Source organism: Balaenoptera ricei, chromosome 17 (genome assembly GCF_028023285.1).
Source record: "Balaenoptera ricei isolate mBalRic1 chromosome 17, mBalRic1.hap2, whole genome shotgun sequence".
NCBI classification, from domain to species: Eukaryota; Metazoa; Chordata; class Mammalia; order Artiodactyla; family Balaenopteridae; genus Balaenoptera; species Balaenoptera ricei.
Window position 1 is genome coordinate 36,306,925 of NC_082655.1, and position 25,375 is coordinate 36,332,299.

The window sequence follows — 25,375 nt, forward strand, 5'->3', positions numbered from 1 at the left end:
CTCAACTTATTTTCAAATGGAGATATACAGGAAATGATTAACCAAATAAGCAAATAATAAAATTATAGATTGTGGTAAGAACAGGAATGAAGTAAACGGTGATGTGAGAAGTAAGTTGTGGGGATAAGTACATTTGAGCTGAGACCTGAGTGTTGAGAATGAGCCAGTTAAGTGAAGATCTATCCAGAGGAAGTACATTCCAGTAGAGGGGAGAGTAAGTGCAAAGGCCCTAAGGTAGAAAAGAGCTTCAGGGAGCATGAAGGAGGCAGGCGGGGCTAGAGTATAGAGAGCAAGACGGGGTGGGGGGAGGATGGTGAAAGCTAAAATTGGGGAGGTAGGCAGGAGCGAAATCATTCAGGGCTTTTGTAGGCCATGGTAAGGGTTTTAAATGTTATCTTAAATGTGTTGGGTTACCATCGACTTATTTAAAGCAGAGGAATGACATGAAATGATTTGTGTTTTTGAAAGATTTTGTTTACATGTGGAAAATGAATTGTAGAGGGGTGAAGGTGTAAGTGGAGAACGGTTAGGAGTTTATCGGAGTAGGCTAGATAAAAGGTCATACTTGGACCATGGGAACCACTAAAGAGTTTTTTTTAGCTTGGAAATGATGTTCACAAAGAATGAAATGAGAAAATGAACATGGCAACCTAATGTAGATTGACTGGGATGGGGGTGATAGGGGAGAGAACGAGACTGAGAGACCAATTGGGAAAGCATTGGAAAACTTCGCATATAAGGTTGTTTGTCAGAACCCAAAGTAAGAGTGGAAATAGTATAAATGGAAAGGAAAAAGAATTTGAGAGACAACGAAAGAAGAGTTGACAGGACTTTGTGTGTGATTCAGTGTCAGGAGAAAAGAAGGCATCAAGGATGGTGATTAGAAGCGTGGTTTACTAGAGTCCCATCTGGATATCTTGCCTTCACCTCAACATCATATCTACGTGCGCACACACACACACACACACACACACACACACCCCAAGAAAAACTCTACCACTGACAGAAATTTGAAAGTGTTTTTGTTGGGGGGGTGTGTGTGTGGAGTGTTGGGTGTTAGATGTGATGCGGAAGTGAAGGCAAGATATCCAGATGGGTCTCTGTATAGAACTGCCCTGTGTACTCACGTTCCAATGTACAGTACTGTTACTATCTCTTTCGATTTCTCTGCTCACTCTGCCCTTTCAGAGCACCCGACTCTTAAGAGTTGCTCCTGTCATTGCCCCTGAGCTCCTGCGGGGCAGAAATCTTTTTACCTGTTGTTACCAAGATGTGGAAATACTTTTACCCTTAATTCAGGCTGAACTTCTTTAAGGGGAACTTTCACTAGGAAACTAAGCAAAAAATCTAGCATAGTATATTTATATATTGCATTATAGTTTTCAAAGTCCTTTTGTAGAAAAACACTGTGAAGGAGATACGGCAGATATTATTATCCCAATGTTACAAATGAGGAAACCAAGGCTCTTAGAGACTGACTGGTTAAGATCGTACCCTAGAAAGTGGCAGAGTTAGGACCTAAGATGCAAATCTTTTGATTAATATGTAGTCCTCAGTGCCTATCATAAAGAATAGTTCTTGATAAGTTCACAGAGCAAAAATCTCTTGATTCAAGTCTTTAGGTCTGCCTTTACTGTTTATAGCTTATGAGCACCTAACTGGTCATTTTTCTAGCTTCAACCTTACCTAGATTGAGAGGGAAGTGGTACCTTTGGGTTAGCAGAACCCTGACACTGAAATTTGATAGAATTCTTCATTTTTTCAGGAAGTTATTTTTTAGTCTTTTATCCAGTTGTCAGTCCCCTTAGGCCTTCCCCTCTGACCTTACACTTATACACATTGTCCTTGCTTCTATATGTCATGGTCCTCTGGATGGGGAAGGCACCTTCTTCCCTGGTGGAAGTGGGAGTGAACCTTAGAAGTGAGTGAACCTTAAAAGGAACCAGAAGCTGGCTGAAGAGATGGACAGTTGTACAGACATTTCTTTCTGCTCCAGGTAGCCAAAAGGGGGCTAAAGAAGAGGTTGAGAGATGTAAATGGGAGACATTTTATAAGGTGTGATAGAGTAGAAAGGGTAAAAGATAATCCAGAGATAGTTGTCCTAAGAGAGAGTTCGGGGTTAGGATCTGGGTGGTGGAACCAAGTTCCAGAGGACAAAGTCCAAGGAAGGGAGACTGAAGTGAAGTGGAGATAAAGGTATTTGACATTGAGAAATTTGAGGAACTCTTGGGTTAATCTTTTTTAAGTGATAAGTTACACACAGGAAACCATCCAGTAAAATATAATTAAAAACTAAAATTTGGGCCAGAGAAGATAGAAGGAAAGTGGTATGAAAAGACAGTATATACTGTAAAAAATTTTAGGTTTATTTGTATTTGTATTACTGGGGGTGATGTGCTAGAATATCAGTAAATTTAATAGTTACTTTGAACTCAGAAGTTTGCCTTTAGTTTGTTTTTGTATCTGTTCTTAATGCTTTTCTGCAGTTTAAAATGCTAAACGTTTCATTTCCTAGATCATTTTCCCAAATCCAAAGCTTGTGAATTCTGAGAATGTAATTTGTTTCATTTATCTAAATATAAGAAATTTATCCTCCCATCTATTATGTGAAGACCATGAAGTAATTATCTTTTCATAGTATTTTAAAGAATAATTTTCCTATCATAATTATCTTTGCTTGACAGTGCAGTTCTCTTGAGTACAAGGACAAATGTTCAAAGTAGCAATTGTTCAAACTTAAAAAAAAAAGACTCTTCCTAACAGTTTTATAGTACATCATGACACTATCTACAGTTCATACAGAAAAAAAAATTTTGAAATGAAGACATTTACCATATTATTCCCAGTCTCTTCAGTATTTGTCACAGACCAAATGACAAAATACTAAATCGTTTTAAGAGACTGAAAATAAGGACCAGAAGGAAAATGAGGTTTGTATTTGCTAAATTTAGCAAACAATTTTAATTGACAATGTTAAGAAAAAAACTCTGCTGAGAAGACATTTCAGTACATCTGGAAGAGCCATGTATCTATTAAAACGTGAGACCTTAATCACTGACCACTCTTTCCCATATTGGTCACAATGGCCTGGTAGGTCTTTGGGCAGTCTATAAAAATAGTTCCATGGGAAACTGATACAGGGATTTGCCAGCCCCTATTCCCGTTTCTGAAAGATACCCTAGAACCTGATTACACCAGACCTAAGTAAACTGAGCCAACTCACAGACCCAATGTGTGGGAGCCAGGTCTCAGTCAGAAAGAGGATTCCTGCGGTTCATTGTCCCTCTATTCAGAACTGCTGTTCTACTAAAGAAGCTACCAGGACTGCTGATTCAGTTCCACTTTACAATCCTGGCATTTCCCATTTCTTGCCCCACATCTTAGGTTCCTAAGTGGCAGCATGGGGAAAACTCCAGCCAAAAAATATAGCTTCTGCTTGTAATCCTATACTTATTTTTATCCTTGTAAGCTGGGCTAAAAAAACAGAAAAAACCTAGTGGAAAAAAAAAATCCCTATTTCTCTTTCTTGAACCTAGAGCCATTTCTAAGCATATAACTCACTACTTTCTTTTCTCAGGGTATCAAAAGATGCCTCCCGAAATAGGTTAGCCACAGTCCAAAGGAGAGACAGCAGGAAAAGAACCAAAGGCTCCCTTTAAAGACTCAGACACTCCTCAACTTTCTTATTAAAACTCTGTACTCACTTCCTACCAAAGGTCTCATCCTTAATTCTTATTTCCAGTGGGGAGAAAGAGGAAATTACTACCCCATGTGGTATCTGTACATAAACATGCCATTTTTGAAGGTTTGGCTAAGTTAGCCCCATAGGCCTGTCTTTAGTCATTTTTTCATTGCGTATTCTTATTATTTACCAGGTTCCCTAGAGGTTGGAATGAGTGGAGTAGGATTTGGGTCTAATGATGATGTGTAAGGAGTTCCTGATTTTTAAGGGTCTACCTAGGCCATAAGTGTAAACATCATGGAGCTCTAGACTAGAATGATTTGCATAGCCTTACCAGCAGTCAGACCATACCTCAAAGTCCACTAGGTCCTCTCTTGGGTTGTGTAGCTTAGGGAGGGTCCTGTGTCCCTAGAACGGGTGTTTTATATTAAGGATGCAATACATGCTAGCTTCCATCTAGCACATAATTCAGAGCATGAATGGGAACAGATTATGGGAGAACTGTGAAAACCTATTATGTTGAAGATGATGTACCTTATATTTCTACCATAGATCATGAATAGGGCTAGAACCTTAGAGGTGAGGGTTGGCCTGTAAAGTTACAGCCTCTCTGGTTCTCAGTATCCTTATTTGTAAAACAGGGAGATTGGGTTAGATGATCTAGGTTAGATGATCCTGGATGGCCCTTCAGCTGTAAAAATTTCATAGAAATACTTAAGTTTCTCCTAAGAACACAGTCTTGTGCTTTCAAATTATTTGAGATGAAGTCTGGTTAAATTTTGTGAACTATTTAGGAAATAAGGAATAATTTACAAAAGTTGTAATTCCTATATTTTAAAATAACACCAAAGAAATGAATAAGAAAGTCATCATTGTAGCACTTTAACAATTCTGTATAAATGAAGTCTGATAAGGTGGGTTTAATGAGGTTTAGATTTTTTAAAAGGCCTGGAATCATATTTATGCTATTTATTTGCTTGGTAAACTGGTCTTTTTTTTTTTTGGCCGTGTTGCACGGCTTGCGGGATCTTAGTTCCCCAACCAGGGATTGAACCCGGGCCATGGCACTGAAAGCCCTGAGTCCTAACCACCGGACCGCCAGGGAATACCTCTTCTCTTTTCTTTTCTTTCTTCATTGAGATATGATTGGCATACAACATTATATTAGGTAAACTTTTCTTTTTTAAGGAAAATTGAACTTCATCCCAATTCTGAACAGTTTCAAAATTAGTGAGAATTATAATAAGTGACTGTGAAATGGGACAAAGGGAAACTTCAAAGGCCCTCACTCCTCTTGTTTTATACCAGTACTAGATGCTCACATTGCTCTTGAAGCCCAGGTAGGCCACAAGGTGGCACCATTAGGTCATGTAAATAAAATACAGCTGTGTCTAGGAAAAAACTGATTTTTAAAAAAATCAGATAACTTTATTACAGAGTAATACATGTGCATGAAAGACTTCACATTGACCTCTCTGTGCTTATTTAATGTCTTTATTATATAATTATAGATTATAAATTGGAAACTTCTATGGGAGGAGGTTCTTTGCTAAGAATTTTAAACACGGTAAACAGTAAAAATTTTGGAAAATACTGAAAGGCATTAGAGTAAAATAAAATATCCAAGATAGACAATGTTATCAGAAACTCTTGTTTGGTGTGTTTTGATTTCCTGATGGAGAAATAAAAACTTAGGCAAGTGTTTTCTCACTATCCCAACAAGTAAGAAATAGTTGAGAATAACAAGTCCAGGAATGTAGCCACTCCCTGTAAAGTGGAAAATATTTCCAAATATTTTTATTTTTCTCACACTTAAAAAAGTTTACTTTGTGTGAAATGATTGCAAAGAATTAATCAGAATATATGTGTTAGACAGATGCTTCCTGTAAAGTAAGAAACATTTCCAGATATGTTTTTATCTGTTTTTCCGCAGTTTAAAAAGTTTACTTTTAATGAAATAATTCTGAGTTAATTCGGAGTGTGTGGGCTAGTCTGATGTTTCCCTTTATATAACCTTTGATGAAAAGATTTGCTAAACTAATTCATTATGTAAAAAGAATCTTATGAAAACAAACTTAGGGACTTAGTTTTTTCACCCATAAAATGAGGATAACGATAGTACTTACCATATAGGTTTTTTTCATGAGGACTAAATTAGTTATTACAGGAAAAACCCTTAAACAGTACCTGGAGTAATAATAACTTAATAAATGTTAAACATGTTGCTAAGCAGTTGTTGGCAGAGTAATAGCAAACATACAAATAAATCATTTTTCCTTCTTAATTATAAATAATAAACAACAATAAATATTTATAAACATAAATAAATCCTTTGTTCCCTAAGAGCACCACCTAAGCAATACCCGATTAGCCTACTTTTAATTATTATATGAACTTAAACACAATGAACTGGCCTTTCTTAAAGTAGCATCTGTAATTCACACATTTGAAATTAACCTCCCCTTTAGTGCATTAAAAAAATTTTAATTATGAAGTAATTGATAGCTTGGCATTGAAGAAATCACAAGATTAAAAATTTTACCAGATTCGACTTGGAAATACCATAAAACATGTGTTCTCCACAAATTTAAATATAAAGTAAAAATGTATCTGTGGTGGGTCCAGATTTATCTAAAAATTACTCTTTTTTGGACTTCTGTTAATTATTTTTGAGCCTTGGAAGTAAAGTTCAGAAGGTTCTACTTATAAGCTTCCTCCTTTAAATGTTCTTCATGGTACTGCGATAGCCTGAAAGGATAGTATTCGCAATTCTTTTTTTGTTTACTTACTACCATGCTTTCAGAAGGGGGACTACGCTTTTCCTTTTTTTAAGAACTCAAAGTAAATATTTACATATTTTTTGCCTTTGTTTGGGTAGATACCTCAAAGGTTGAAATTTGGAATCCTACCCGTAAGATCTATGTGAATCTCAGACCCAAGACAATCTTCAAAAAAACAGATAAATAAGGATCCTAAATCCAACTTAGTTTAAGATGAACTGTAAACCAGGATCTTGGAAGTTTTATAGTGAGCAAAACGAGCATTGCATCAAGATTGCTATCACAGTGAAACCATTTGCCAATAAAAAAATGAAATTGGTTCCCCAGCCTTACATTATAGTCAGATCCATCTGTGTCACATTGCCTGAAAACCCATTGTAATAGTCAAATTTTGACCAAAAATATTATTTTAAAATTCTCTTAGACTATCTACATTTTGATTGGCTTAAAATGTCAGTGAATTTGAATCTGTGTAATAATTAGAAAAGTATAGGGAAAATTCTGTTTTAGTGTGCTAAGAAATTCAGTAAGAAAATTATGGTACATGCATACAATATAACATAACCATTAAAAATTGTTATAGAAGACTGGTAACATGGAAGCATGTTCACAGTATAATTTAAAAAGTTTAACATTAGTATGTATATTATGAATTTAAAAAATATATAGAGAAAAAAGCTGTGAGACCATAGCACCAAAATGTTAATGATAGTTACTTCTAGTTGGTAGGATTATGGGTAACTTATTTTCTTCTCTTTGTTCATGTTTATTTTAAGAATTTTACAATGAACTGTAGAACTAGTCATAAGAAAAAAAATGTTACTTTGAAATCCTGTTACAATGAACTTAATTGAGTGTACATTCAGCAAAGAATTACTGGATTCTCTCATGTCTAGATTTCAAGAAATAACATGCCAAGCACTGTGTAATCTGCCAGGGTGCACAGACAGGTCAGACCCATTTTTTGTCTTCTAGAGGAAGACTGTCTGTCAAGAATTTTAGAGAACGGTTCTGAACAAGTAACAAAGCTTTGTATGAACTGTTTTCTCCTGGTTATCTTCATAACTATAGAAGCTGCATGGCATATTGCAAATATTATAGACTAAATTTGAAGTCCACTCTGCCACGTACAGTAATATGGCCTTAGACACATTAACTTTTCTGAGCCTTGGAAATTATTAAGACCACACTATTAGAGAAGTATAGCTGCTGAAGATAAACAGACTGAAGAAATATATTATCGATATTTTGGGAAGGGGTTTAAATTATTGTTAAAATTTTTACTTGCTCACAGCTAAATTTCTTTTAGATTGGGCTTTTTTTTTTTTTACCCTTTCCTAATATCTGTGGATCTGTGCAGTGCTTAGGTTTTAAGAACAGTAATTCTAAAGTGCAAGCATTTAGGACTTAATGAATTCATTGGATGTTCTTGTTTTATGGTTCTTTGAGGTTATTTTATATTTTAAAAACAACTGTATCCTTTTAAAAGGGTAAGAATAACCAAGTGAAGTATAGTGAATCCAGATTTGGGGGTTCCATTTACTGTATGTCATTCTCAGTTTTAGTACTTTCCTTTGACATTAGAAAATGCAGGCCTTGAGATCTGATAGCACATCTCTTCAGGTACGCCATTTTTCCCTTGAATTTTGTTGAATTGTCTGGTGCTTTGATCTCTGATCAAAGTTGCTATATAGGCATAAGGCTGTCAGTCCATTTGAACCATTTGTAGCACTTAGTCTTGCCTTTCCCAGTGACCTTTCAAAATGAAAAATAAGTCAATACATTATGTATGGTTGGTGATATTGGGTATGGAAGACAAATTTAAAGTTATGTTACAATAAGTATATGTTAAAATAGAACACATTTTCTCCATTAGTTCTTAACCATCAAGAATACTTATCTTAAAGTTGTGTAGATTGACCTAAGAGTAACATAAAATAAAATATAAAGGAAAGAGAGTATTAACTAGAACTTTCTTATCAAGTTGGGGACTCACAAGCTTTCACTAAAACCTCCTTATTGTTATGTGGGTTGAGACAAGTGCTCTTTGGCGTTAGGAGCTCTTGTTACTGAGGTCTGGGTGACTGCCTTGTCCCAAAGGATGAGTGCCTCCATCCTCATGAAGTTTCCTGGGCAGTGCCACAGAGCATGGAGTTAGAGTTTTAAATACTAAGCTGTGCCAGCCGTCTAAGATCTGACCCCCAAAGTCCTGCTTTTAACAATCCCAGGGAGTTAGCCTCTGAGCCAGTCATTGGACACTGTCCCTTATGGACACTGTCCCTTAGGAATCAGAACCAGGCTATGGGGAACAACCAGAGGACTTTCTGGGGCTTGACTATTCCCATTATTGACTGTTCTTGTGGTTTTTCTTCTGCCAGGAGGAACCAGTTCTCTTTTTCTTTCCTGGAGGTCTTTACTCCCCACTAGAGGTCACCCAGTTGTTAGAAACTGCTGTGTTACCAGGGGATCAGTGCTCTATGCAAGCTAGAGCACAGTTGAGGACTGTACCCAGCCCCAGGAGAGTAATAACTGTTATTTTTTGGGTGCTTAAGTCATATAGCTAGTAAGTAGCTGAATTGGGATTCAGACCCAGGCATTCCAGCTCCAGATACATTCTGGGTGGAGTAGCCAAGCTCTTTGAACATCTGACAGTAGAGAAACTGCCTCTGTAGAGTACTGTTCACTCCTGAAAGTAGCGCCTCTCAGGACAGTCAGACTGTATCACGTCTCTCTCCCTTCTGCTTTCCCCACCTCTAAAGCAGCCTCCAGTATGCCCATGTCCGTTCACAAGGTGACAGACTCAGCCTTCTGTGAATCTTGAAAGATATCACACAGTAGTGCCTCTAACTCTGCTTGTGGAATGGTTCTTATGACACATTCCCTTTGGTAAATACCAGGGCTTCTACCTGAGCCCTTCCAAATGGTAGGTCCTACAAACTCTTCCATAAATAACCTCTTACTCTCCTAGCACCCAGAGAAATGACCTCAAAGAAGACCTTCCTTCCTTCCTTCCTTCCTTCCTTTCTTCATGGAGAAGATGAGCACATTTAGACTCAACAATCTTTTCATCAAAATCTTTAGGCCTCTATATGACCCAGACATTGCACTCCTGACCATTTATCCCAGAGAAATGAAGACTTAATATAAAAATATGTACCTGAATGTTTTTAGAAGCCTTAACATAACGCCCAAAAACTGGAGATAATCAGATGTCCTTCAGTAGGTAGACAGTTAAACTGTGGTACATCCATACCTTGGAATACTACTCAGCAGTAGAAGAGAAACAAACTGTTGATACAGACAACAACCCAGATAAATCTCCAGAGAATTATGTTGAGTGAAAAAAAAAATCCTCAAAGGTTACGTACTGTATGGCTCTATTTATGTAACAGTCTAGAAATGACAGAATTATAGTAATGGAAGACACTAGTGGTTTCCAGGGGATAAAGAGAGGTGGGGGCAGGAGGGGAGTAGGTGTTGCTGTAAGAGGGCAAAGATCCTGGTGGGGCTGGAAATGTTCTGTATCCTGGCAGTATCAATGCCAATATCCCGGTTGTGATACGGTACTACTATTGTTTTACTCTGTGTTACCATCAGGGGAAACTGGGTGAAAGGTACACAGGATCTCTCTGTATTGTTTCTTACAACTGAATTTGAATGTACAATTATCTCAAAATAAAAAGTTTAATTTAAAAAATCTTTAGTCCTCTTCACCCTTTGGACAATAGTTAACGTGTCCCGATTTGTATTCATTTCTGTTATTTCTTGGGGAATCTATCAGTAGCTTTCTAGTGGTTTATTTAGGGTCTTCAGCATTTTCCTGGCAGGTTTCTAGTAATTAGGTCTAATGCATTTATATAGTATTAAGTTTGAAATCATATAAATTTGTAATTTGATCATTTATTTTCTTATGTGGCCTTGTCATATCAAAAGAAACTGGCAGAAAATGGCCTTTCTTATGGATTTAAGGAAACATTAGGATTACTTTGGGGGCACATAACTATATAATCTATAATTCTATCTCCAAATAAACAGCTACACTTGTCCTTTTCATAATATAAACCCTACTATCTTCAGAATAACCCCTGCACCATTTTAACATTGAAAAAGCCACATCTTATATTAATATATTAGAGAGAGACTTTAGTCATGAAGACTCAGCTCTAGTGGGCAGGACAAAAAAGGAAAATAGTAGGCTTTGGGTGAACACAGACTATTTGTTCAGGGAAATCAATTAAGTGGCTCAGTGATAATGAAGTCTGTCTAAATTGGTATTACAGACTTGCAGAAACATAGGGAACAGTTGAAGAGGGTGGATGTTTTGCATATTATCATGTCATCATGGTATTTGCTGAACTGTTGTGGGACTGGTCCTCACATGTAGTTTGTCTTCACTTCCAGCCTCGCACTGATAGCCCTTATGATACAACCTGACTTACGTATGGTAAATGGAGCTTCATAAAATGCCATTGATTATTCCCTATAAGTTTATTTAAAGGGACTTGATGACAGCATAAATGACTAGTAAAAGTCATGAATTTCAGCTGGAACTATAAATTTGGGATTTAGACTTTATATTCCAGATTTACCACTTAGTATATTATCTGGAACATTTTGGGCACACAGTAAATGTTTGCCTAACAAATTACTATTGATTTTTTATCGTCCGTGCTGCCTGTTCGTGACCCCCTCGCTTCCACGTTCCCTCAAGAGAAGAGTGCAGTGGGACCGACGGGGGACTCTCCAAATGTCTGTCAGTGCCCTAAGGGGAAACCTGAGGGGGGGTCCCAGCGAAAGTGTGAGCGTGGGGCTGCACCGAGATGCAGGAGGGGGGGGGTCAGGCATGTGGAAAAGACTGCAGATAGATTTGAGCCAGTTTTCTTTCACATTGAAAAGAAAAGGTAGGGGGACAATCTCAGGAGGAGATTTAAGTACCAGTATTCAAGACAGATTAGACATTTTTTTTTTCTTAAGTGTACCTGTTTGGTTTAAACCCAAGTATTGGTTGTTTTTAATTTTTTCCCCCACTGCAAATAGCATTTTATTTCTAAAATTGCTTTAGTAGGCTAACCTGAGATGAAGCCACCATTTATAATGGGAAAAATATGCATTCCAAATTCTGGTAAGTTAGAGTGAATTTTCAGAGCATAGTTTCTCCTCTATTGATGGTAACATAATCTGACTCTTTCTTTCATCTTTCTGACCGTGCTTTCTTGTTAGTGGGCAACAGAGCTTCTCCTTATTAAGCCCTTCTTTCCTCCTTTTCACCACTTTATTACTCGTCAGTGACTTTAGTAGCCTCATAAGTTAACGCCTTACCCATAGATTTTCTGGAAAATATCTACAGGTCCCTGTACCTTGTCTATGTTTAGTAGAATAGCAAGTCCTTTTTCACACCGCATCTTTGTTATAACTGAATATTCTATTTATTATAGATCCTTGCTGGCACATTTCTGGATAGTCTGTTGAACCTTCTTAAGAATTCAGAGAAACTGCCGTGTGACCACGGAGAGAAAGATCTAATCTTAAGGCTTACGTGAGTATTTTCTACGGTGGACTCCCTCACAACATGTGAAAGCTTCAGTGAACTGTGGCCTTGCTTTTGGGCAGATTCAGTTCTGTAGTCAAGATGAAAAATGTTATCTATCATTGGTTTTATTAAATTTGGAGGTTAGTAGTTTCTCAAGGACACAGAGAAATCATAAAATAAACCATGCTTATTCTCACTTAAAAAATAGACAAGAAAGACTTGTCCTTTTTACTGAGCTGATATTTGAAAGAATCCCAGTCTGCAAACCACAAGAATTCTTAACTGTTTGAACCCAAAAATACCAAGTAGATTGTTTTTCATTATCTATTCTTAGAGAATTTAACCAAAACACGGTACCTCTTGAAAAGCACTTGATATGTGGTATTTTAATTTTTAAAAAGCTTGTGATACCTCGTCTTTTTTATGATCCAATCCAATGACTACTGTAGGGGAAAATAGGGAGATTACCCTTGGAAGAGAATTCTTGACTGTTTTTTTGAGAAACATCTTCCCATTGGGTTAATTTCTTTAAAAAACATTATATAGTATCATAATCTGAGGTTTATCTTGTCTTGATCCCTGTAATTCTTAATCATAAACATATTTTCCCGTTATTTAGAATTATCCTTAACAGCTCCTTCTCACCCTTTATATCCAACAGGTCATTCAGTTGTGTTCATTCTATCTAGTGTATCCCTCTCCAGTATGCCCCCTTCTCTCTGCCACTGCCTTACATCAGGCTATCATCATTTCTTGCCTGGATCTCTACAATGACATACTGATTGATCTCCCTGTCTCCAGTCTTGACCCCCTCCAAACTAACCTCTCTGTATTGCCAGAAAGTCATCTTTCTGAAAGACTAATATACTAAGACCATGCCATTTCCTTGACTTAAAATCCTTCAATGACTCCTTACTAAAACTCAGGTATAATAAATCTTACTGTGGACTTGTTAGGAAGATTAAATACAATTCATTAACACCCTTAATGCAGGGGCTGGCTCGGAACAGGCTCTCAGGCTGTGTTAATGTCCCCCTTGCACGCATGGTAGCAGCAGAGCTTAAGGTGGCCCAGGAATAGAGGGACAGTGGCTCTGCTGGAAACCAGGCTAAAAGGAGTGGGGGCCAAGAATCTCACCGAACTCCAGAGCCAGGCTTTCCTAAATCCCCGGGAGGTTAGGCACAATAGATTGATCTAGCATCCAGTTCCATCTGTGTTCCAGGAAGACTTTGCCTGATAAATTATAAGCCAAGCTCATCTGTGACTAAGCTTTTTTAACCTTAGAGTAAGGGAGCCATCTTAACAAACACATCGGTCTCTGCCTTTGTGTTTTCTTGTTTTGGTTTGTTTTCTCTTGAACTTCTTAGTAAAGTTTCTTTTGTCAGGCTTTAACTTTTTCTTAAATGAACCAAGGAAGGGACAATTGCAGGTGGGGTGGAGACACACTCACGCGCGCACGCACATGTGCATGCACTGAGAGACCAAGAGATTGCTGAGGGCAGGGAAGTATCGATGAAGGATGTGTGGAAACACCTACTGGTGAACCGAGGCTACTCAGATGGGTGAAGTATTAGCATGGACACAGCTGGGATTGCTGCCTTTGTCCTGCCTCTGCATTCCCACAGAGACCTGTTTTTCCTCATCTCTCCATCTTCAGACAGTGGGAGTTTGGCAAAATCAGATATTTAGATAACCACAGAACAAAGCAGAATAGGATCAATACTGTAAAAAGGACAGAATTCTTAATTTCATGATATTTTCAGTTTTTAAATTTAGTTTGTTGCCTTCCTTAGCTTTTCTCTTTCTATGAAAAATTTGAAGTTTGTGCTCTAAACACAACATTTAGCAGGTCCTTATTGAGTGTGAATTAAGTTATTGGTTTTTTCATGCTGATTTAGTTAACTTTTGAGCTGATAATTCTGTTTTACCATATAGAATATCTCAAATACAATAAAAAGCAAATATATGAAAGAGAATTACTTTGTTTTAAATAAGAATCTCTACCAGTAGTAGCATTTGTGTGTGTGTATGTGCGTGTATAGGTAGTTGTATGAAGTTTAAGGAACATGCTGTCTTTGTCTTCTGACAATGTAATAAACTTAAATCTAAGCACTTATATCTTGCTTCGCTTTAAAAATATCTCAATCCAGGGACTTCCCTGGCGGTCCAGTGGTTAAGACTCCACGCTTCCAATGCAGGGGATGCAGGTTTGATCCCTGGTTGGGGAACTAAGACCCACGTGCCGCATGGCGCGGCCAAAAAAAAAAATCTCAGTCTTTTTATACGATGAAAAGTGAAATACGGCTTTATGGTAATTTAATTGCAATTTTGATTCAACAGATATGAAAAAAATGAGACATTTTAATGGAAAATAAAATATAATAATAACTCTGTTGTTGTTTCTGTTTGATGAGGTAATTTATTAGAGGCAGGAGGCCAAGAAGGAAAAGAAATAGCGCTTTTCTAAATGACTTCATTGTCTTGATTTAGTTGGCTTCTCTGAATCTTGCTCACCTCATATTTCATTACAGGCACATTCCATCCACCACATCTGAACAATGTCCTACGTTTTTGTGAATGATTCTTCTCAGACTAATGTGCCCCTGCTACAAGCCTGTATTGATGGAGACTTTAACTACTCCAAGAGGCTTTTGGAAAGTGGCTTTGACCCAAATATTCGTGACAGCAGGGGCAGAACAGGCCTTCACCTCGCAGCAGCCCGAGGGAATGTAGACATCTGCCAGTTATTACATAAATTTGGTGCTGATCTCCTGGCCACAGATTATCAGGGAAACACAGCTCTTCATCTCTGTGGCCATGTGGATACTATTCAATTCTTAGTTTCCAATGGACTCAAAATTGATATTTGGTAAGTTCTGTGGTTTTTGAAGTCTTGTCACTTCTTCCCATTAGTCTCTCAACCAATCATCTAGGAGTCTGTTGATATTGTTTCCTCACTGATCGAGCATAGTGACAAGTCCAGAAGGGTATTGAGGACAATGAGTGAGGGAACAAGAGGCTGACTTCTAGATTTATGCTGAAGCAGTGTATGTTTTTCTATGAAAATAGTGGCTAGGTTCTGCTACTAATTAATTGTGTATTGTAAGACAAGGGCAAAAGAAGAAAAGAACTAACATTTGTTGAAAATCTATTACGGCCTGGGCACTGCACGTACTGTGTTAGCTCATTTAATCCTCAGAATGAATAACTCTTAAGGTAGGTATTCATTTTACAGATGAAATAATTGAGACAAGCATTCTGGGTGAAATGACTTAACAAAGGTCACACAGCTGGAATTTGAACCTAGTTCCACCTGACTGCAAAGCTTGTTTGCCCTCTATGGTATAATATGCCATGCTAGCTTCATAATCTCTCTGGGGCGCTCACAGTCCTTTTGATACTCAACAATGTGAAGAAGTAGTGTATTTTTTGGTTTGTTTTAGTGATTCCTTGTCTCTTGAGTGGGAAAGACATCAGGCCACTTTAAAAAGTGACCTTGACCTTTAAGCTGCAGTTTCATGTTGCCCTAATTTATTGGTGCTATAATGTCCCTAAATCTGAATAAGACAGTAAATGGTTCTGCTACTATAGAACAAGATGTGGTGGGAATTAACTAGGATTCAGTGTTACTTGGGCTCTCTCCTGTTGTTAAATAGCTAGGTGAACCAAAGCAGCTTATTTGATTGCTTTTGAGTGTGGGTGTTTTTTTTGTTGTTTGTTTAATTCTTAGACATTTAAAAAAATTATACACTCTTCTCATGAAATGTATAAATGTCGGATAAGGATGAATCTAGAATTTTCCAGTTAATTTCTAGGAAGATACCCTCTTTTTCTTTTATTTATTCTCATTTATCTACTCTTGCCTGTATATTTTTTTTTTCCTTTTTCCCTAAAAGGAAAAAAAAAATGGTTGACTCAAAATTCAGGTTCCAACTCAACCGCGGGTTCTGCTCTGGGTTTTAATTTTGAGTTAATGGGGCCCATGCCTTCCTCACTGAGATCTACACAAATGGCTACTAACAGTATAATATAACCTCTATTTTTATGAACTTTTTAGCAATCATCAAGGTGCTACACCCCTAGTTCTGGCAAAGCGCAGGGGAGTGAATAAAGATGTCATCCGATTGCTGGAATCTTTGGAAGAACAGGAGGTAAAAGGATTTAACAGAGGAACTCACTCAAAACTGGAGACCATGCAGACAGCTGAGAGTGAAAGGTACTTAAGATATCATTTTTTTAAGGGGCAAGTCACTTTAAGTGAATCTTTTATGACAACTTTTTGTCAGCTTTATATTTATTTGCTTTCAAGTAAAGTGCTTTGATACTTTCTTTGAACTTATATTAGTCCTTATGGCTCCAGATTACAATTGAAAAGCTATTAACAGAAAGTACTATGTGCCCACATGCACAGAATGTTCTGTTAGCCACTGGGCAGGGCAGCCTGCTGTATTGATAGTACAAGTGAGAAGAGCTGAATAGGAGGGAGGGAAACAGGAGTCTGAGAATTTAAGTACAGGTCACAAAAAGAATGGAATTTCGAAAAAGGAGGAGAAAGATAAGTCAGGACAAGAACTTGGACAGTATTAGAAACGACCAAAAAGCTTCCTTTCAAAGGTAGGGAATTAAAGTGCTGAGGAAAAGTAAAACAGGAGGAGAGTAAGACAAGACTTAACACATACACCGTTCAGTGATGTGAAAGTGACTTTTACATGAGATGGAACAAATGAAATGTGGGCTCCTGTAAGTAATTGAAACTAAGATGTAGTGACTGACAGGGTCTCAAATATCTCATCATTTCTCGTCTAGAAGCAGTTTAGAACATAGTTCAGGGAGCTCTGAAAAGGTGACCAGTCATCTTTTCTCTGGCATCACGGGCTCAACAGGTAAAGTCTCTCGGCCAGACTTAGTTGTACTAGCATGTAGTTTGGTTGACCACCATGGAGTTGAAGCTCTCCAGGTATTACAGGGTAAGAAGGATGATGAGCTTTATAGTGTCCTCGCAAAATTTTCAGTGGACTAGGGCCCTCATTAGCTATTGACCCAGTAGCAGATTGACCAAGACTTTGAATTAGGAGCATATGGTCCACTTAGACTGTTGGGATCATTGTTTCTGTGAGTTCCAGATGAAATCCTCTGTTTTTCATAGTTCACCCTTAATTTGATTCCTCTGTGCCCGTGATTCCTTTCCTCCCTCTTCATGGACTGCCTGGTGTACTCCTTGGGGACCATTAATTCTACTCTCAAGTTTAGGATTATTTTGTTTGTTTCACATACTTATTATTGTCCAAAGAAATTAAACAGTTTTACTTCTAGAACAGTGCATGCTCCTTATGAGTTATCACTGAAGGCTGGCAAGTACATAAAATGAGCCAGAGGTGCATTGGGAAGCCCTGCTTTTCACCTGTGTGCTCTGGATTGGCAGTCAGGATGCTATAAGCAATTCAATAACATTGAGTTATCTGTTTTTTGTTAAAGATTATGTTCTTGCAAAATAACTTAAAATTTATTTTCAAAACTACTTTAAGCTTCTTTACTGTGAAAAATGTCCAAGAATGTGCATTTTCTTGGTATATATTCAGGACTTTGCTTGGTATATTTTGTTAATAGCCAATTTCTTGGCATCTCTTTATTAGAAATATACTTTGTTTTGCCTCAGTTGTGATTACTTATTAACTAAGAAGTGATTAGTCATTTGAGCAATGCAATATGAAGTATTTATTCCTACTTCTTTCACGTACCTGCCATTGCACTTCAGCATGAGAATTTGCATTATTTACGGCATTATGTAAAGTCTATTCTTTGAAAATTGAATTATTAATATTTGTACTACCTAGTTGTCCTATCTTACTCCTGCTCTTCAGTGTCATGATAGGAAGGTGTGGTTGAAGCTTAAATTAAAAAGCTTAAAGCAGCATCGTTGGTCATTAGGGAAAATGCAGATCAAAACCACAGTGAAATACCACTTCATACCCAGTAGGATGGCTACAATCAAAAAGATGGACAATAACACGTACTGGCAATGACGTGAAAAAATCCGAACCGTCATACATTGCTGGTGGGAATGTAAAATAGCATAGCTGCTGTGGAAGACAGTCTGGCAGCTCCTCAGAAAGTTACACAGAGTTACCATACGACCCAGCAATTCTACTTTTAGGTATACACCCAAGAAAATTGAAAACACATGTTCGCACAAAAACTTGTACATGAATTTCATAGAAGCATTATTTATAATAACCAAAACGTGGAAACCACCCAAAAGTCCATCGATGATGAGTGGATAAACTGTCATCTATCCATCTAGTGAAACATTATTCCACCATAAAAAGGAATGTAATACTGGTATGTGCTACAACACGGATGAGCTTTGAAAACATGCTACATGAGAGAAGCCAGGCACAAAAGGCCAAATGTCATATGATTCCATTTATATGAAGTGTCCATAATCAGCAAATAGAAAGTAGTGGTTGCCAGGAGCAGGGAAGGGGCAGTGGGAAGTGGCTGCTGAAGGTACAGAGTTTATTATAGAGGCAACCAAAATGTTCTAAAATTAGATAGTGGAGATGGTTCTACAACTTTGCGAATTTACTAAAAACCACTGAATCATGTACTTTAATTTTTTAAATTTTACTTATTTTTATTTTTGGCTGCGTTGGGTCTTTGTTGCTGTGTGCAGGCTTTCTCTAGTTGCAACAAGTGGGGGCTACTCGTCATTGTGGTGCGCGGGCTTCTCATCGCGGTGGCTTCCCTTGTTGCAGAGCATGGGCGTGAGGCATGTGGGCTTCAGTAGTTGCAGCATGCAGGCTCAGTAGTTGTGGCACGTGGGCCCTAGAGCAAGTGGGCTTCAGTAGTTGCAGCACACGGGCTCAGTATTTGTGGTGCGTGGGGTCAAGGGCACGTGGGCTCTAGGGTGCACGGGCTTCAGTAGTTATGACGTGCGGGCTCAGAAGTTGTGGATTGTGGGCTCTAGAGCACAGGCTCAGTAGTTGTGACACATGGGCTTAGTTGCTCCGCGGCATATGGGATCTTCCCGGACCAGGGATGGAACCTGTGTCCCCCTGCAGTGGCAGGTGGATTCTTAACCACTGCACCACCAGGGAAGCCCCTGAATCACATACTTTAAAAAGATGAATTTTATGGTACATGAATTACATCAATTTAAAAAAAGGGAGGGAGGGACTTCCCTGGTGGCACAGTGGATAGGACTCCACACTTCCAGTGCAGGAGGCCCGGGTTTGATCCCTGGTTAAGGGACCAGATCCCACATGCATGCTGCAACTAAGAGTTTGCATGCCACAACTAAGGAGCCCACGTGCTGCAACTATGGGGCTGGTGAGCTGCAACTAAGGAGCCTGCAAGCCACAACTAAGGAGCCCACCTGCCACAACTAAGACCCTGTGCAACCAAATAAATAAATATTTTTTAAAAAATAAAAAAAGTGGGGGAAAAGCTTAAAGGGATTGGCTAGTACATGGCATAGCTGTGTGATGATTGGCCTTTTCTAGAACAGAAGATAAAGCAAGATTTTGAATGTATTTAGTATTTTCCACTTCCCTTATGATTCCCTGAAACATAGCATAACTTCTTAAGGGCCTATCAGTCAAGTTGATGAAAAACATTTCCCTACACCCCTTTATATCCTAAGTTTAATTTAGTTCCTTTTTACTTTGTAGGTATGGGATGACAGAGACAGTGTAGGTGACACATGTACAAAAAAGATTACACATGCACACACAGACCATCATGCTAGAATCAGGTATTTCCTAGACAGTAGAAAATATTTCATTGGATCAGGTTGCTATAGACAGTTCTGATTGGCAAAACTTCATGGGCTCCTAGAGAACGTGCAACTGAATTCTCATTTTACAGGTCCCTACACCACCCGCCACTATCCAAAAGTAGAGTGTTCCTAGGAAACCTTTCCTTAAGCCAAGATGGCATAAAGCAAAGAAGCAGTTGCCTTAGGACTCATCTTACTAATGGATGCACAAAATAAATCGAGATAAAGCACAGATGCTCACAGGCACAGTTCAGAGATACTGCAGCTGGATGCTGAGATGCTGAGTGCAGTTCCTGGGGAAGGAGCTTGGTGGGGCCACTCTTGCTGCAAAGTAAACATTGAACACTGTTTTTGCATTTCACCTTTTTTCGTATAAAAGCAAAAATCCTCTTGGGATTACTTTCAGTTAGCACATACTGGTAGTATTGTAGATGTTTCTTAAAAGTGAGGTGGCATAAAGCAAACTTTCAAAAAATGGGGGATACCTGTATATCTGACACTTTTTAAGTATGAGAGCATGTTGACTCAGACGTAGTCAATAAATTTCATGTAAGTCAAAATTAACCTCTCCTGAACTTCTTAAAGTTCTAATCTTATTTTTGAACTTGCTTGAGTTTTCTTTAAATTTTTGTGTTGTTGTAGATTCCCATTGAAAATGTCTTCTCCTATTCAGAAGATAAATATAAAAAAAAGTTTGGATGTCAGACATATTGGCCCATTAAGAAATCACCTTCCCATGATTAGAGAAGACTCTAAATGCCAGTAAACGCTGAAGTGCCTTTGTTTAACAGTGTCAATAAGTAAAATAAAGTTGTAGGTTACCCAAAAAAAAAAAAAACTGTCAATTTTGCATGATGAACCAGACTCTTAAGACATTGTTTTGTGCTGTTTCCATTGTGCTGCCCCAAGATGGTTGGAAGAATATGAAGAGAAGGAGTTTAGGAAGGATAGTAACAGCGGTAGATAGTTGATACCTATGATTATGGTCATTGTGGCTTTAATCTAAATGATACCCTGTTGTTGGTCCTGCATGTTGTGACATAATTGTGGGTGCTAATCCCTTAGAGCTTCAAATTCATCACTGTGCAGCCTTCCAAATACCAATGTCAGATATACTGGATTTGTAGTGGTCATATTTCTCGCTTATATAGTTATGAAAACCTGAATCAGTGTTTTTAAAATTTATTTATTTATTTATTTATTTATTTATTTTTGGCTGTGTTGGGTCTTCATTTCTGTGCGAGGGTTTTCTCTAGTTGCGGCGAGTGGGGGCCACTCTTCATTGTGGTGCGCGGGCCTCTCACTGTTGTGGTCTCTCTTGTTGCGGAGCACAGGCTCCAGACGCGCAGGCTCAGTAGTTGTGGCTCACGGGCCCAGTTGCTCCGCGGCATGTGGGATCTTCCCAGACCAGGGCTCGAACCCGTGTCCCCTGCATTGGCAGGCAGATTCTCAACCACTGCGCCACCAGGGAAGCCCTGAATCAGTGTTTTTATGGTATTTGTGCTGCCTTATTTTCAACTAGACTCAGCCTTTATATAGAAGAGAAACAAACGTATTTTGTGTTATTGTACAAGACAGAACTAAAACCAGTCGGAGGCACCTATTAAGAGGAATTCCTAATGGCTAGCCCTGTCCAGGTGTACAGCAGACTGAAGAGTAAGCATCCATTACTGGAGTGTTGCAGTTTAAAGAAGGAATTCCTTCATTGGTCAGATTATTGAACTAAATTAATAAACATTCCCTTTTCACTTTAAGATTCACACACTTTATAGAACAGTGTTTTAGATTTGCCCGTCTTTGCTTAATTCCATTAACGTGAATTCTCAAATTTTGAATCCTCGTGTTGAATTCTAAATTTCAAATAACCAAAATGTGTTTTGCTTTAGTACCTGGTGGAAACAACTCATTTGACCTACTTCAAGACTTCTGCTTGGGACGTTTTTATTAGAAAAGGATTTTTAACTGACTCTTCTAGATACTAAACCAAGAAACATAATCATTACTGTATAGCAGTTTATAGTTAAAGGTAGATTGTCCAGATACCTGCACGTATATAAATCAGTACACAAATGGGTGAGAATATATATATATAAGTCAGTTTTCTTCTTATAAATATTGTATTTTAAGGTTGGTCTTTTCTAAACAATGCAGTTCCTGTGGTTTTATGTTTCTGAAATGTGTTGTTTCATGCCCTTTCTTTTCCCTTTGCTTCTCTCACAGTGCCATGGAAAGCCATTCCCTCCTCAATCCCAACCTGCAGCAAGGTGAGGGGGTCCTGTCCAGCTTCCGAACCACGTGGCAGGAGTTTGTAGAGGATCTGGGCTTCTGGAGGGTGTTGCTCTTGATCTTTGTCATTGCTCTGCTGTCCCTTGGCATCGCCTACTATGTGAGTGGGGTGCTACCCTTCGTGGAAAACCAGCCTGAACTGGTGCATTAGGAGAGCCCATGGGAGAGGAGGCAGATGCCAGTGTCCTGGCTTCCATTGTTTGTTCTCAGTTTCTCAAAGTTTTCTCTTGGTGCAAGGCAGTGAGGGCTGTACGTTTTTTCTTTTTGCAGTTTTACACATTATAATCCTTGTAGAAGAACTAACTACATACTGTAGTCAAGTATACTGTCCTAAAGCTACCTCCAACTCAGCCTGACTTCTTAGGAAAGGCTCTGCATAGCCTTGTTTGATAAAAACATGGAAGTGACTAAAGAATGAGAGATAGAGGATGAGACTAGGAAATCCTTGCTACAGAAACCTTACCGTAACAAAAGACCAACTAAAGTGAAGTGTCTGAAGATTGTCTTATATGATTAGTTTTGGTTGGTAGTTTTGTTTTGTTTTTGTTTATTTTTGCAAGAGCTGCTTTTCTCTTTTTATTTACTTTCTCTGGGGAATATCGGGGGCGGGGGCTAGGGGAGAATGAAGCATTCAGCTTAAAACTTGAAGTGCTTTTTTCAAATCCTGTAGAGCAAATCAGTATTTTTGGAATGTTTGGTTTGTTTTAATATTTTCAAGTCTAGTCACAAACCAAACAGAACTTTTGAAAATGAGCTGTATTTTCCTCAAAAATGACTGATTTGATCTTATATTTATTTGTTTTTAGGATAATTTTGATTTTTTTCTAAGCTGCTTTGCTTGTTGTTGATATCTGTGACGAATGAACTTGAGAACTTAATTTTGTTCATTTGTCCATTTCCCCTAGTGTTTATTTCAGAGATATTCTGTTCATCAAAAATGCAGTCAGAAAACTTTCTCTACTCAGTAGTTAGCAGGGGAAAATAATTCTGATGTTTAAATGTCACTGTAATTCTGTAGTACTATTATTATGGTGAAAAACTCAGTTCTGTAAGCTAGCTGTGTTGTCACAATTGTATCATAGTTAATAATTTTTTCATTTTATGTGCAATCCGGTTTAGAGGCCCTGTTAGAATTGTGGTGACAATCCCATCCATGTCAGTTGTTCTCTGGTGGCAAGAATGGATGGTGTATTTCTGAATTAACAGTGCTGAACACTATTGTACTAGGTGTCATAAACTCTTTATGAACGCTAATATTATGTAAATTGAAATATGGCCCCCAAACTATATTGAAGCTTTTAGCAGTTGTTTGAAGGCCTCTTTTGTTAATGATTCTGCTATGTTTAAGTCATATTCTTGGGTTATTAAAAAAGGATATGAAGACTTGAGAATTATTCATTGGGTGTAGTCAGAAAATTATAGTGAAAGAACTAACGGTTTTATTTTTTAGAACATAAGTCATCTAAGCTACTGCTAATTGAATTGTTGCTAGAATTAGAAATTATAATTTAAAGCAGAATTGGTATTTCTGTGATTCTTTTTGCTTCTTAATATTTTCTCTTTTGCATTTATATATCTAGGATTGAGGCATTTTTCTTTCATGTGACTTTATCCTGTCTTAAAGAGCTGTTCTGAGATTTCTGATTTACCTGGCTGCCTCAGGATCAGCTCACAGCATCTTGCTTTTAGGTTAGATACAAACAAAATTAATTATACTTGGTGTAAATACAGCAAACCGTGGATGTCAGAATGGAGAACACTAGAACTCAAAATCAGAGTATATTCAGATTAAAAGCTTTGGAATTAGCTTTGCTTTTGTTTGTAACTCTAAACAGATGTGCAAAATTGGTTAACATATATGTAAATATATTGCATTTTTTAAAGATTTATGTTTCCTTTTAAGTGCTGATTTCTTTGTATTCTCTGTGTTCAGTATTCAGTAATACTACCAATAAACGTATTTATAATCTCTTAATCACAATCTGTTTGCTTAGGTATCATTGTTTTTCTTTTAACTTAGGATTTTTTTAAGTGGGTTCCAATTGGCTGTTCATAAAAACAAAGTTTTTTTTTTTCAAACCTGATGTAATATGTATATCACGTTTCACGTATGTTAGCCTTATAAATGTTCTGACACTAATTTGGATGAATTGCTTTTGGATTTAAGAGTGATAATAACGACCATGATTAAGCACCTCCCAGTTTTACAGGTCACTTCACGTGCCTCATCTCATTTCATCCTTATATTCACCCCACCCCTGCTGTATTTCCCCATTTTATAAGATGAGGAAACTGATACTAGGAGGTTTAAGTGACTTGTCCAATATCAGACAGCTAGGACATAGTGGAATAGGGATTCCACATTCAGGCTCTATCCCCAATTATAAGTTTGCTTTTTCCTTCTGCCCTGCTGTCTGTTATGAGTCTGGCAGTGGAACCATCTAGAATCTTGCCTACTGCCATCTCAGCAACACCTGTTACTAAAATTTTCACTCCTGTTTCTAAATACTTACTTTTCTTCCTCCTATAATGCACCATTTTTCCACATCCTCCCAGGATTACTAACCCTTCACATTGAAGCTCAAACCCTGGCATGTTCAGAAAACCTAACATAGTTAAACGTATCTGACTGCCCACTTCTCTGTCATTCCTCATCACTTACCGTACTCAGTAAACAGGTACAGTTGACCCTTGAACAGTGCAGGGGTTACTAGGAAGTAGGGGTACTGACCACTGCACAGCTGAAAATCAGCAAGTAACTTGACAGGGGGCCCTTGGTATCTATGGTTCTGCATCTGCAGATTCAGCCAACAGTAGATGATCTTGCAGTACTGCACTACGTATCTTTTTTTAAGATTTATTTATTATTTATTTATTTATTTTTGGCTGCGCTGGGTCTTAGTTGCGGCACCCGGGATCTTTGTTGAGGCATGCAGGGTCTTTCGTTGTGGTGTACAGGCTCTTCGTTGTGCTGCGCGAGTTTCCTCTTCTCTAGCTGTGGCGCACAGGCTCCAGGTCGCGTGGGCTCTGTAGTTTGCAGCACGTGGGCTCTAGTTGTGGCGCGTGGGCTTAGTTGCCCTGCGGCATGTGGGATCTTAGTTCCCCAACCAGGGATCAAACCCACATCCCCTGCATTGTAAGGCGGATTCTTTACCACTGGACCACCAGGGAAGTCCCTGTACTACGTATTTAACCAAAAAAATCCGGGTGTAAGTGGACCCATGCATTTAAAACCCTTGTTCAAGGGTCAACTGAATTTTTTTTTTTTTAAAGCCTGGTGGGATTTTTTTTTTTTTTTCCTTTGGCTGCGTTGGGTCTTC

The 25,375-nt window shown here is 38.2% G+C and overlaps 1 protein-coding gene across 1 annotated transcript in view; it reads left to right on the forward strand.

Annotated features, from left to right (window-relative positions):
* The window catches only part of ANKRD46 (ankyrin repeat domain 46), a 34,959-nt gene extending 10,921 nt beyond the window's left edge, over positions 1-24,038 (forward strand). The window contains exons 2-5 of the mRNA XM_059901604.1: positions 11,898-11,998; positions 14,524-14,861; positions 16,050-16,208; positions 21,990-24,038. Of these exons, the coding sequence (XP_059757587.1) occupies positions 14,551-14,861; positions 16,050-16,208; positions 21,990-22,206 (687 nt within the window). The 5' untranslated portion in view covers positions 11,898-11,998; positions 14,524-14,550 and the 3' untranslated portion in view covers positions 22,207-24,038. The remainder of the gene's footprint in view (positions 1-11,897; positions 11,999-14,523; positions 14,862-16,049; positions 16,209-21,989) is intronic.
* The last annotated feature ends 1,337 nt before the right edge of the window (positions 24,039-25,375 follow it).